At 54.4% G+C, this 13,671-nt stretch overlaps 1 protein-coding gene across 3 annotated transcripts in view; it reads left to right on the top strand.

The window, feature by feature from the left end:
• Positions 1-1,088: 1,088 nt before the first annotated feature.
• ADAM33 (ADAM metallopeptidase domain 33) overlaps positions 1,089-13,671 on the top strand; it is a 33,298-nt gene continuing 20,715 nt past the window's right edge. The window contains exons 1-3 of one of the 3 annotated variants that reach the window (XM_082050908.1): positions 1,089-1,446; positions 3,904-3,986; positions 12,214-12,290. In XM_082050908.1, coding sequence (XP_081907034.1) covers positions 1,320-1,446; positions 3,904-3,986; positions 12,214-12,290 — 287 coding nt within the window. In that variant the 5' untranslated portion in view covers positions 1,089-1,319. Of the gene's footprint in view, positions 1,447-3,903; positions 3,987-5,690; positions 9,056-12,213; positions 12,291-13,671 lie in introns of those variants that run through there. The other 2 variants (XM_082050907.1, XM_082050909.1) reach the window with 2 other exon arrangements.

The raw sequence follows: 13,671 nt of genomic DNA, 5'->3' as shown, positions 1-13,671 counted from the left end.
ATTAAATAATGATAAATAATAGTCATAGAATCATTTTGGTTGGAAAAGACCCTCAAGATTGAGTCCAACCCATAACCCAGCCCTGTCCCTGCCCCATGTCCTGAGAACCTCATGTCCGTCTGTCCAACCCTCCAGGGATGGTGACTCCAGCACTGCTAATAATAAATAATAATAAAAAATAATAAAGAATAATAAAAAATAATAAAAAATAATAATAAGCATTGTGGAGTGTGGTGAGGGTTGCAGAAGCGCCTCTGCTCCATCCTGCCCTGGTTGGGGTGGATGGGTTTATTTTTATTAATTTTATTAATTTGATTTTGTTTTAATTGTTCTTATTAGCTTTATTTTATTAATGTTATTTTAATTTTATTTTATTAAAGTTGTGTTTATTGTTTTTATGTATTTTATTAATTGTGTACATTTGATTATCTTTACTGTAGTTATTTTCTATTTTATTCATTGTACTAGTTTAATTTTTGCCATTTATTAACTTTATCAATGTATCATTTGTTATTAATTTATCAATACTTAATATTAATCAATAATTCTTAGTTTTATTAATAAAATTAATGAATGCATTTATTTTTACTTATAATTTTATTAATAATTTGATTAATTTTAATGTTATTTGATTAATTGTAATTTGATTAATTTTATTTTTATTAATTGTATTAATTTTAATGGTATTAATTTTAATTTTATTCATTTAATTAATTGTAATTGTATTAACTTTAATTTTATTCATTTGATTACTTTTAATATTATTAATTTTATTAATTGTAATTTTATTAATTTTATTAATTTCAATTTTATTCTTTTTATTAATGTTTAAATTGTATTTTTAAAAGTGATTAACCGCCTTTCCCCCTTCTCGTGTGCACGCAGCGCCTCGTTCCCCCCCCGTCCCGTTTCTCCTCCCGGGGAAGGGGCTGAAGCTGCGGGGGGGACCCGGGGCGGCGGGGGGACCCCGGTTCGGGGGGCGCAGCTGCCGGCGCGGCTGCAGCGGCTGTTCCCGGCGGGGGGAGCCTGGGAGCCGCCTTCTCCTCCGGTCTGGTTTTCATTAGAGCGATCCGGCTGGGCCAAGAAACACAGCAATAAATAAAGGCGAACAATAACCCCCACCCTCCGCCCGGCCCCGCATCCAGCCCGGGCGCCTGGGAACGAGGGGGATCGGGGGCGACCGGGACCGACCCCGGGGCGAGTGAATGGGGCTGGTGGGGGGAAGCCGGGCGGAGGGGAGGGGACCCGAGACGATAAGAGGGGACGGCAGAGCCGGGACCGGCGAGCAGAGGCGGTGACAGCCCCGGGGAGCGGCCGGCATGGCCGGGGGGGGGCCCCGCAAACGCTGCGGCCCCCGGGGCTCGGCGGATTTTGGGGGGACTCGTATCTTTGTCCTGGGGATGTTGTTACTGCTGCCCGGGAGGGGAGATGCTTCTGGAGCACGAGGTAAGAGAAAAAAGGGGGTGAAAGGGGAGGGGGCGAAGTCCAAGTTCACCCCGCGGGGAGGGGGGGGCGGGTACCCCGGGGTTTGCAGGGGGGGGATGGATTTGGGTTTTGGGGGGGGTCCCAGGGCTCGGGGTGGGGGCGGGGGGCGGGCAGCGCTCCCTCCCATTGGCCCCATCGCACTGCTGGGGATGTGCATCCCCCAAATCCCCCTTTCGGGTGGGTTCCCCCCCAAGCCCCATCCCAGCGCTGCCCGGGGTGGGGGGGGTGGACTCTGCGCTATGACTCTATATGGTCCGGTTGGGATGGGAGGGCTGGGACCAGCTCCCCCTTCCCTTCAGAGGCCATGGATTCGGCTCCTCACCCCCCAACTGGCACAGACCCCCCTTGTCCCCCCCTCTCACACCTCCCTTGGGTCCCCACAACCCTCCCAGGCCCGGCCGGGGGCACCTCAGAAGGGAGACGGTGCTTGTGCTGCTGCTGCATGTTTTGGGGTGAAACTTGGCTTTTTCTGTTGCTGAGAAAACACATTATTTTCCTTAGAGCTTCCTATCGCTTTTCAAATAGGAGAAAGGGGGGGTTACCCGCTTGGGTTCAGCCTCTGGTTTCTCTTCTCCATCCCTAATTCCTCCCACAACCCCACTGAGAAGTTTGGGGCGGCTGCTTCTCCACTCGAAGCACCATTTTTATTATTATTCTTATACTTTTGAGTTTTCTGGCTTCCCTGCGGCTGCCGAAAAGAAGTTTTCCGACAACTCGGAGAGGGACGCGCAGCTGGGAGAGGAACGGGGAGGGTGCTGGGAGCCAGAACCCTCTGTTTGGATTAAATGGGAGAGGAAAAGCAGACGGGGAAGCCGGTGGCTTCGTGTGGAGTCCGGGTGCTGGGGGGGCTCAGTTTTGGGGTCAAGCATCCCCAAAACACAGGGCTGCAATGGTGCCGACATCCCAACCGCCGAAACAACGCAGCGTTCCCAGAAAGGGCTGGGAATGTGTGTTTTCCAGGAAAAGAAATTAAAAGAGAAGGGGAGGGGGTGGGAAACCTCCTCTGCGCGGCGTTTGGGTTTATTTGACTTAGATTTTTAAGGCTCTGTCTCATGCTCTGGGTCTCTCCCATTCCCAGCAAAAGCTGAAGTCAAAACAGCGAGAAGCTTTAATATAATAACCAAGGGGTTTTTACGACGTGGCCTGGAGCCCAAACCAGTAATCCCAGCAGAACGGCCGCCCCCCGCGTCCCCTCCCCAGGCAGCGTGGGAGAAAGAGGAGCTCTGAGCATGGAGCATCTCCCTGTCCTCCCTCTGCAGTGGCCAGCGGGGACAAAAATAGGATATTTTCCTCTTTTATTCTGTAATGGGAAGGCAACCCCCCCCCCCCCCCCCCCCAACCCGAGCTGCCTCTTCTTTGTGGCTGAATACGAGTCACATTGCGGCTGTGCCTCAGTTTCCCCACCAGATAAGAAGGCTCATATACGGCTGGGGGGGCTGGGGGGCCTGGCCGAGGCTTTGGGAGGAGGTGAGGAGAAGGAAATTGGGATGGTGCCACCACCTTATCTGCAGTTATTCCTGGAATCTGATTACACGCTATATATAATGAAAACTGATTAAATGCCACTGTGCGATAGCGGCGACTGGGGCCTGGTGGGACAGACGTGGCCGGGCTGGGTAACTTAATCTGCAATTCCCAACCCATAACTCTTTTATTTTAATTTTCTTTCTTATTTCCAATAACTCCATCATTCCTCAAGCCAAATCCCCCCAGATCATGGCACGAGGAACCAAAACAAGCATATAAAATTATGAAGCCCTGTTATTCCACTCCCTTAGTAAATAACTTTATCATTAGCTGGGTGAGGTTAGTGGGTCTGAGCTTTCTCTGACAACATTTGGCTTGGCAAAGCGGTCCAGCCCTCGATGTTTTTGCTCATCCCCTCTCTGCAGCATCTTCAGATTGTATTTTAATCTGTTGTTGTCCAGGCTTAAATCATCACTGGCTGCCACAATCAAAGGCAGACACGTTGTTTAGGGAAGAAAATATCTTAGAAAGTCTGCCTGTGTCTAATGGAGCCAAGGAATTAATTGCTTGTGCTGCTCTGCCTGGGGGAGCTGGGGGCGCTCAGAGAAACCCGTAACGTGCTGTGGTTATTTTAGCTCTCCTGCTCCAGCCAAGTTCTGGCTGGAAAGATGATGGTTTGATTTCTGGGAGATCAAACTGCATCATTCACCCCATCCTGTAAATAACGATGATCGATGGTGTAAAAGTATAAAGCTGAAAAAAAGAAACCCTGGGGATGCTCGATAGGGTTTTCCTTGGCTGGTTGGTGGCAGGGGCAGCACTGGATGTTGGGCAGAGCCCCCAGCTCTGTGTCTTCCCCCCATTTCTCCCTCAATGTGGCTGCAGAGAAGCCGCTTCTCTCAGCGATTTGCATGGTCCGTCCTCGTGCTCATCAGGTCTTCTCCTTTCCAGGTCCGCTGTCCCATGGAGAACGTGTCACCCCTCACTGGCTCCTCGGGGGACGAACCAGACGAGCCGTCAGCCTGGATGAAAAGGTAAAGGCAGAGATGGTTCCTTTCTCCTGCACCGCATGCTGGGTCCTTCACCCAGGGCTCTGCATGGTGGGACTTGGGTGGAGACGTTGAGTTTGCAGGTCCCATCATCTTCTTTAGCTGATGATCAGAGAAAGGAGAAGGTTCAACAGCGAGTTAATTACTGGCCTCAAGTTGCACCAGGGATGGTTTAGCTTGGATGTTGGGGAAAATTTCTTCCTGGTTGTCAGGTGTTGGAATAGTCTGTCCAGTCAGTGGTGGAGTCACCATCCCTGGAGAGGTTTAACAGATGTGTAGATGAGGTTCTTAGAGACATGGTTTAGTGACAGTGTTGGGTTTATGGTTGGGCTCTACGATCTTGGGCGTCTCTTCCAGCCAAAATGGTTCTATTTTTCTGTGAATTAAGTGTGGTCCTAAGTGTTGGGGCCTAGGTAGGACGGCCAGGAGCCACAGGGTGAGCAGAAAGGAGCTGGGCAGTTTGGAGAGAGGAGATGGAGGTAATTCATCAGACCGGTGGCTTTGCCAGGACAGACAGAACAACAGTATCTGGTAACGGGAAAATGCCGCAGGATTTAGGAGCGATGTCCTGGGGAAGACTGCAGAGGAGCTGGGCTGTGTGGCAGAGAGGACATCTCTTCCCAGGGCTGCTCTGCTGGCCTCTCACACCCTCCTCACCGCCCCCAGTGTCTCCAAATCCATGTCAGGAGGTGCTTGTGGTGACTCTCCCCTGGCTTTGGCCCCTTGCCCAGCTCTGGGGTCAATGGGCTCCACAGCTGCCCATCGCCGCAGCAGCTGGTCCTTGTACCCAGCAGCTGGGAAGGTCCCCAGGGCTGTGGTCTCCTTCAGGGCGGATCAAATTGCTTCCCAGCAGACCAAGCACTGATATGTGAGTGGTTGCAGGAAACCATTGCGCTTTGGGGTTGAGAAGAACTAAGTGCTGGGAAGTCATCTTCTCTGGTGGCATCTCCTTGGAGAAGGGGCTGAGAATGGGGCTAAGAAGAGGGGAGATTCAGGCTGGACTTGAGAAAGGAATTGTTGTCCCTGAGGGTGGTGAGAGCCTGGCCCAGGTTGGCCAGAGAGGTGGTGGATGAACCATCCCTGGAGACATCCCAGGCCAGGCTGGACGGGGCTCTGAGCAACCTGAGCTGCTGAAGATGTCCCTGCTCATGGCAGGGGGGGCACTGGGGGGCTGGGGAGGTCCCTCCAACCCAAACCATCCTGTGATTCTACAATTCAGTGAAGCCACCTGAGATGCCTCCAAGTGAGGTGCCCTTGTTCCAGGCAGGAGATACAAGGGGGGAATCAGCCCTGATTCCCAGCAGTGAAGCAGAGAGGAGCTTTGTGATTCTGTGTCTTCTCTGAGGGTCTGGACGATGCTTTTTCCTGGGGGAATCGGGAGCATCGCTTCATCCTCCAGCTGCTGGGAATCGTGCGTCTCCAGTAGCTGAAATAGCCTATGGTGCTGGGGATGCTGTGGTCACCCTGCAGAAACGTCCCCTCCCTTCCTAGCAGCCCCGGGTTGGTCTAAATTTAGGCTGGAGGGCACTCGAGACGGGGAACATGTGGCAGTGGGAGGTTTATTTATACTCCTGTTTACACCCCCCCTGCTCAGAATTCTTCTGGGTGAGCACAGGGGGCCTGGGGGGTCACCGGGGACCCTGGGGCTGGGGTGGCCACCAGCTGGGGACGGGGTGGCTGTGCTGGTCCTGGCGTGTTTCCTGACATCTGCTTTGCCTCCGCTGGCCCCAGCCAGCCCGAAACAAGGAGGCTCCTGTTCCTGGGAGCGGGGGGAAGGTAGGGAGAGGCAGGGGGGTCACGATCGGGAGCGGAGAAGCTTTTTGGGGAAGGACGGTGGCAACAAAAGGATGGAGTGGAGGTGAGTGGGCTCCTGTTTTGCAGACAGAGCCCCAAACTGTCCCTATTTGCCCTGGTATTGCTGAATGTGTTTTTCTTTTTGGATAAATTTATCCCGTCCCGTCTCCTCCTGCCCTCCAGCAAAGATGCTGGAAATAGATCTGCTCTGGTTGTCCGGGCACTGTCGGCTTTTGGGGGGGGAGGCTGCAAGGAGACAACATCCCAGTGGGTGAAATGATGATGGGTTCAAGCGTGGTGACCGCTCGAAGCTCCTTCATCCCTCCCCCATGGGTGGGGTGCTGTGGGGTGGCCCACACCACGGTCCCAGGGGACATCACCCCATCTCCTGTCCCTCATCCCAGAGGAGTGAGGTCAGGCCAGTGGGAAGAGGAGGTTGGTGGTGGCCCTGCGGTCCCATTGTGTGCGGGCTGGCATGATGCTGGGGGGAGCTGGACCTTTCCTCCCCCCTCTACACCCTCCTCTCTCCTATTGTTTGAGGCTGAACTCCCCGCGGGCTCCACGGCTCCCGACACACATGGAAGCGATTTCAGAGAGGCCAGGGAGGAGGTCGTGGGGACCCGGATTGCAAACAGCTCCCTGGTCGCTGCTGCCTTGGGGTGGGATCCTGCTGCTGCTGCCACCATCCTCCTCATCCTCCTCCCACTCCAACCCCAAGGCCACCAGAGCTGACCATGGGCTTTTCCAGCCCTTCAGAGCTAGAGATGGAGGTGTCCCCAGCATCATGGCCCAGGTGTCCCACCAGTGTCCAGCCCCAAGGCACCGGAGTCGCCTGTCCCCACCCTGGGGACCCAGCCAGCCTGTTCTGCTGCCTGTGCTGTTCCCGGCCTCATTTCTTTCCCTTCTTAATTGCTTTTTCCCAAGTGTGTTTTTTCACTGCAACTGTTTCTAACTGCAAGAGGAGAGATTTAGATTAGATATAAGGAAGAAATTGTTGGCCCTGAGGGTGTTGAGAGCCTGGCCCAGGTTGGGCAGAGAGGTGGTGGCTGAACCATCCCTGGAGACATCCCAGGCCAGGCTGGACGGGGCTCTGAGCAACCTGAGCTGGTGCAGATGTCCCTGTCATGGCAGGGGGGGCACTGGGGGGCTGGGAAGGTCCCTTCAACACAAACCCTTCTGTGATTCTCTGACCTTTCCTTGGGGAGCATCACACATGTGTGGGGTCACAGCCTTGCTCTTGAGGAGGAAGAGAGGAGAAGAACCGCCCGTGGTCTGGGATGGGCTGCAGGTGCTGAGGACATGCACTCCTGCAATCTGTTTCCTGCAGCGAAACCCTTGGCAACCTGTGGCAGGACAGAGCAAATCCTGACATGATCCCTGAGCCAAGTTTGCTTCCAAACAACCAAAACCCTGGTTTCCCGCAATTCCTCTGGAGCTGGCTGCCCCCAGGGTGCTTTTCCAGCAGGAGCCTTGTGCTTGAGGTCTCGGATCCTAATCCTGGTGTGCACTTAGAATCATATGATCACAGAATCACAGTATGTTTGGGATTGGAAGGGACCTCAAAAGATCATCTAGTCCAATCCCCCTGCTGGAGCAGGAACGCCTGGGTGAGGTCGCACAGGAACATGTCCAGACGGGTTTTGAATGTCTGCAGAGAAGGAGACTCCACAACCCCCCTGGGCAGCCTGGGCCAGGCTCTGCCACCCTTACTGAGAAGAAGTTTTTTCTCAAATTTAAGTGGAACCTCTTGTGTTCCAGCTCGATCCCATTACCCCTTGTCCTATCACTGGTTGTCACCAAGAAGAGCCTGGCTCCATCCTCCTGACACTCACCCTTTATATATTTATAAACATTAATAAGGTCATCCCTCAGTCTCCTCTTCTCCAAACTAAAGAGACCCAGCTCCCTCAGCCTTTCTTCATAAGGGAGATGCTCCACTCCCTTAATCATCTTCATTGCCCTACACTGGACCCTCTCCAGCAGTTCCCTGTCCTGCTGGAACTGAGGGGCCCAGAACTGGACACAATATTCCAGATGGGGTCTCACCAGGGCGGAGACCAAGGTGGAGAATCATATGATCACAGAATCATTTGGGTTGGAAGAGACCCTCAAGATCATTGAGTCCAACCATTTCGGACGAGGCGATGCATTCCCCAAGCCGTGTTCTTCAAATCCCGACTCTGCTGCTGGGATCCAGCTGCCTGGGGAGGACCTGGCTCAACCACGATGCTCCAGCTGCAAAACCCATCACCGAATCCTCTATGGAGCATCTCCTGGTGACTCTGAGCCCCAGCTTCCTCGTCACGTCCAGGCTCGCATGTATTTACTTAGGAAATCAGGGTTTGTGGGACCTGGCCAAGCAGATGGCCGGGCTGTGATTTGAACATGGCTTTTGGATTTTGGCTTAACTAGTGATTTCCCAAGGAGCTCGGTGCTGAGCACACTCCTGGGCAAGGTGACCTGGAGCTTTCCAGCAAGGATGGAAGAGGGACCCTGGGTGAGAAGGATGCTCAGGAGTGGTGGAGAAACAAAGATCATCTTTCCTCTCCAAGAGCGGCACAAACGTCTTGGCCTCAGCTTCTCCACAAACATCGCTGTGTTTTTTCTGATCAGCGGATTGAAAAAGAAAGATGGAGTTGAGCTTGGCCTAGTGCGTCTTCTGGGCTGCTCGTGGGCTGGGTCCCGGCCAGGGCAGATTTGTCCTGGCTGCTCTTTGCCTGTCCCAGCTCAGCCTCTGGTGGGACTGACTTTGCTGGGATGTCCTGGAGAAGGGCCACCAGCTCCGCATCCAGCAAGAGCTGATGGAAAGTGGTTCCTGCAGCCTCTGGTGGGGACCAGAGCATCCTTTTGGTATCTGTGGGAGGAAGGAGCAGGTGGTGTTCGGATGGAGGAGGAAGATGCCAGAGCCCAGGAAGGTCCTGTAGCCCAGGAGGATGCTGGAGCCTTGGGATGCTGCTGGAGGCTTGGGATGCTGCTGGAGGCCTGGGATGCTGCTGGAGCCTGGGACAATGCTGGAGTCTGAGAAGATGCTGGAGCCTGGGAAGATGCTGGAGTCCAAGATGATGCTGGAGCTTGGGATGATACTGGAGTCCAAGATGATGCTGGAGCTTGGGATGATGCTGGAGCTTGGGATGATGCTGGAGCTTGGGATGATGCTGGAGTTTCAGATGCTGCTGGAGCCCAGAATGATGCTGGAGTCCAAGATGATGCTGGAGCTTGGGATGATACTAGAGTCCAAGATGATGCTGGAGCTTGTGATGGTACTGGAGCTTGGGATGATGCTGGAGTTTGGGATGCTGCTGAAGCCCAAGTAGATGCTGATCCCTGCTCGTTCCTACTGCACAACATCTTTGGCGGCATCTCCTGGGGACCCAACAGCCTGCCAGTTAGGCTTAAGGCAAAATAATCAGTGCTTAATTAACACAATAACCTTTCCTGGCCTTAGAGCTGGGTTATTTGGCTCCTGCCAGGCACGAGTGATGCTCGCACCCTCTTCTCCCCCTTTTTACTGCTATTTATTTCTCCAGGGGCTGAGCTGGTTTCAGTCCATCCCAGCTGAAACTGAGATCAATCCCCTGCTCCCCACTGCCTTGCCGTGTGCTCTGAGGGGAAACTGAGGCACGGGGAGCAGCAAATCACCTCCCAGGGGTCAGACACGGATCCCATTAGTAGCGGTTTGTTTTCCAGCCTGGGAGACGTGACAGTTTGTGCACGGGGAGCAGCAAATGCCGGGATTACTCTGTGCACACACGTGTCCCTTTAAGACGGCAGCTGGGAAAGAGCATTTTGCCAGTAAAGGCCCCTAAGTCAAGGCGAGGAGTAATTGCTGGGGAATTCAAAACCGGGAAGGAGTCGGCAGGGACTTGGGGAGGAGGAGGAGGAGGAAGAGATGGGCTGTGGGGAGAGGGCGTCGGGGAGATCAGAGACGGGGAGAAATGGGCTTGATAAAAGGGAATGGTGGGGGGGAAAAGAAGGGAAACATCAGGAAAAACCTACAGCCCATGTTTGGCCAGGGAGTGATGTTTGTATAAGATCATGTTCTAAAAATACAGCCCGTTCCCACCAGTGCTAGACGGGAGCCCTGTGCCCCAGCGTCCCCCTCCCCGCATCGCCCGTGACCGTGACCAAGGAAGCGGCAGAGCCCTGCGCTCAGCTTGCTTGGCTGTTATTTTATTTTATTTATTTATTTTTTTTTAAAACACTGTGTCTGGTCTCCTTTTTTGGAGCTGGGAAGATGGTGCTGGAGGAGGGAGGGGGGTGGCTCCGCCAGCCCGACTCCGTCACCACGTCCCCACGCCGCCACCCGCGGGAAATGGGGCAAAGAGGGCTCAGACCCCCGTTTCTCCTTGGGGTCAGAAACATCCCCACCATGGCCAGTCTGAGCAGCTTAACCAGGTGTCTCCATCCCCAGGGCTCAATTTTGGGGTGGACCTGCAGGAACACCCATTCTGCGAGCACAAACCTGTCTCTTGGGTGCAGCAGCTGGCCTGCACTGCAAAATGCTTTGTCCCCTGATGCTGTCCCTTAAAAATATGATGGTCCCCAGGAGGGTGGCGCTGGGGCTGTGAGGCTGGAGGTCCCCCCAGTGTCCCCAGTGTTCCCAGTGCCCAGGGCATAGGGGTGGGACTGAGGAGCAAAGTCTTCCTTGCTATCTCTGTAGGGATGAGAGGAGACAGCAGGATTTAGCCTGTTTTTTGGATCTTGGGAACAATTTCTTCCCCAAAGGGCTGTGGGGCATTGGAACAGGCTGCCCAGGGCAGTGCTGGAGTCACCATCCCTGGAGGGTTGGACAGACGGACATGAGGTTCTCAGGGACATGGGGCAGGGACAGGGGTGCGTTATGGTTGGACTCAATGATCTTGAGGGTCTTTTCAAACCAAAATGGTTCTATGGTTCTGTTTTAGCCCAAGCTGTGACTCACCCAGCATCACCCCCTCCCCGCTGCATTCCTGCAAAACCCCGTGATGCTCAGAGCATCCAGAGCCTTGCGGGGACGGCTCCTTCCTCTCCCCTTTCCCTCCAGAGCTGGAAAAAACCCCACCAGGTCGTGGCTGAGGTGCTGATCCCACTGGGCTCCCGGCATCCGTCAAGGATGGGGAGGGACCAAGCGAGGGAGATGGAGCCAACCCCACCAGCTGGGCCATAAACAGAGACAGGGTGATGCTTTTAGCATCCACGGAGCTGCAGAAGGGATGTGGGGACATCAGAGGAGGGCAGGATTTTGGGCTCCAGCCCATCCTGTCACGTGCAGACAGGCCATGCTGCTGTGGATCCTGCGGAGGGTTCCCATTGAACGCCCTCCAAAGTGAGGGAGTGAGTAAAACCACCGGCATCCTGGGGAAGCTGAGTCAATCGCTTCCTCTTGCTGTTTCATGGTATTTTTGACGGTGCAGTTATCCGGTGCCCGGGTGATTGCTACTTATTTCTGTACCCTGCGGGGGTGCACACAGGTGCCGACCCACCCCGGGACCAGCCTGTGGGGGATCTGGCTCAGGATCAGCCATGGGATGGAATCACAGAATCATTTTTGTTGGAAAAGACCCTCAAGATCATGGAGTCCAACCATAACCCACCCCTGGCACTGCCCCATGTCCTGAGAACCTCATGTCCGTCTGTCCAGCCCTCCAGGGATGGTGACTCCAGCACTGCCCTGGGCAGCCTGTTCAATGCCCCACAGCCCTTGGGGGAAGAAATTGTTCCCACATCCAACCTCAACCTCCCCTGGCGCAACTTGAGGCCGTTTCCTCTGCTCCTGGCGCTTGTTCCTGGGGAGCAGAGCCCGACCCCCCTGGCTCCAAGCTCCTTTCAGGCAGTTGCAGAGAGCGAGAGGAGATGGTGTCTGGTGGGGACAGCACGGGGGTGCCCCTTGATCCTTTACCAGCTTGAATCAAGGGACTGAGTTTCTGGGAGGTGAGAGGTGGTGTGGGTCGGTGCGGGATGTCCCCTGAGGAGTGGCTGGGCATGCTCAAGGACCTCCTGTCCCCTTGTCCTCACTCATGCCTATCCCTGCTCTGGGGTATGTGTGATGTCCCTGTTCCCATGGCATTTTTGCAGTTGGAAAAGCAGCTCCCACTTTCCCAAACAGGGGTGATGAGGGTGGTGAGAGCCTGGCCCAGGTTGGCCAGAGAGGTGGTGGATGAACCATCCCTGGAGACATCCCAGGCCAGGCTGGATGGGGCTCTGAGCAACCTGAGCTCCTGAAGATGTCCCTGTCATGGCAGGGGGGGCACTGGGGGAGCTTTGATTGTCCCTTCCAAACTATTCTGTGATTCTGTGATGCTCAAAATCCATTGCACCTGCTTGCCTTTGTGTTGCCAACAGAGCAGTAGGTTCTACAGTAATACAAGCAGGCAGCAGCATGGACAGACACCCGTCTGGCTATGTAATCTCTAACCTCATCCCTCTGCTTCCTCCGCAGGTGCCGGCACCAACCCGGGCAAAGGTGGCCGTGGTGGCTGAGGGCAGAGAGCTCGTCCTGGTGCTGGAGAGGAATCAGTAAGTGTCGGGTTGGGGAAGGGGCGTTGGGTGTCTCTGGCGCGGTCCCACCTGGAGCAGGAGCATCCTGGCCACCCCGTCCTGGCTCTCCTGCCCGCAAGGGAAGGGACAGCCCACTGTGGCTTCCTGCTGGCAGTTTGGGCTAAAATGTTCCTTTTTCCACTGTCCACACCCTTGTTGTGCAAGAACCAGCCTTGGCTCGATTCCACGGTGCGGGACCCAGCATGGGCAGAGGTGGTGTGGGGTGTTACAGGGATGGAGATGCGCCAGGTCAGCGAGACTGGGGGCTCTTGGGCTGCCACCCCACTGTAGGGCTCATCTTGCAAGGCCTTTATAGTGTCTTTCTGGTGGGCAATGCTGGCTGCTGGCAGGGATTTGGAAACCTCAGCTGTTCTTCTGCCGGACTGGTCTTGGGGAGGTTTAGTTTGGTTATTAGGAAAAGGTTCTTCACCCAGAGGGTGCTGGACACTGAACAGGCTCCCCAGGGAGATGTCATGACCCCAAGCCTGACAGTGTTCAAGAAGAGACTGGACAATGTCCTCAGAAACATGGTGTGAACTGTGGGGTGTCCTGTGCAGGGACAGGAGTTGGACTCCAGGATCCTGTGGGTCCCATCCAACTCAGAACATTCTATGATTCTATGGGTGCCTTTCCTGGGTGACATTGCCGTGTAGCCTCGCTTGACCCTTTCTGGGCTTCTCCTTTGGTTTGGCCAGGATGGAGGTGCCAGCAGCATCTGTCCCCTGTGACACTCACCCAGCCTGGCATCCCGTTGTGCTGGGGCTGGAGCAGGGACAAGAACCATCTCCATCTCCTGCCCTGCTCTCAGAGTCCCTCTCCCCAAGACCTTGTGGCATTTGTCCCTTTTTGGCTTCAGGTCCCTCCTGATGCCTGTGGTGGAGCAGGGCAGGGAGCTGATCTCTGTAGGACGGGCTTCTCCTGCCACTTCTGCTTCTCACCAGCAGCTCTTTGGAGGCTTGTGCCTGGCAGAACCCTCTTCTTGCTGCTGTTTGGGTACAAAAGCAGCCACCATGGTGTCCCTCGAACAGGCAGCAGGTCCCAGCGACCCACAGAGCTGCTTTTGGTGTGTGGGATGGAGAGCTGGGGGTTCTGTGCACGTTGTGTTTTATGACTGTGGGCAGTGGGGGTTGAAAGCTCACGTGCAAAGCTTAGTCTTGGTTCTAACTGGTGCACTAGGCCTGCTGGTGTTTACATATCTTGTCATAGAATCATTTCGGTTGGAAAAGACCCTCAAGATCATTGAATCCAACCATAACCCACCCCTGGCACTGCCCCATGTCCCTGAGAACCTCATGTCAGTCTGTCCAGCCCTCCAGGGATGGTGACTCCAGCGCTGCCCTGGGCAGCCTGTTCAATGCCC

This window comes from Streptopelia decaocto (assembly GCF_964273445.1).
Source record: "Streptopelia decaocto genome assembly, chromosome: 4".
Lineage (NCBI taxonomy): Eukaryota > Metazoa > Chordata > Aves > Columbiformes > Columbidae > Streptopelia > Streptopelia decaocto.
This window is presented reverse-complemented; position numbering and strand designations above follow the sequence as displayed.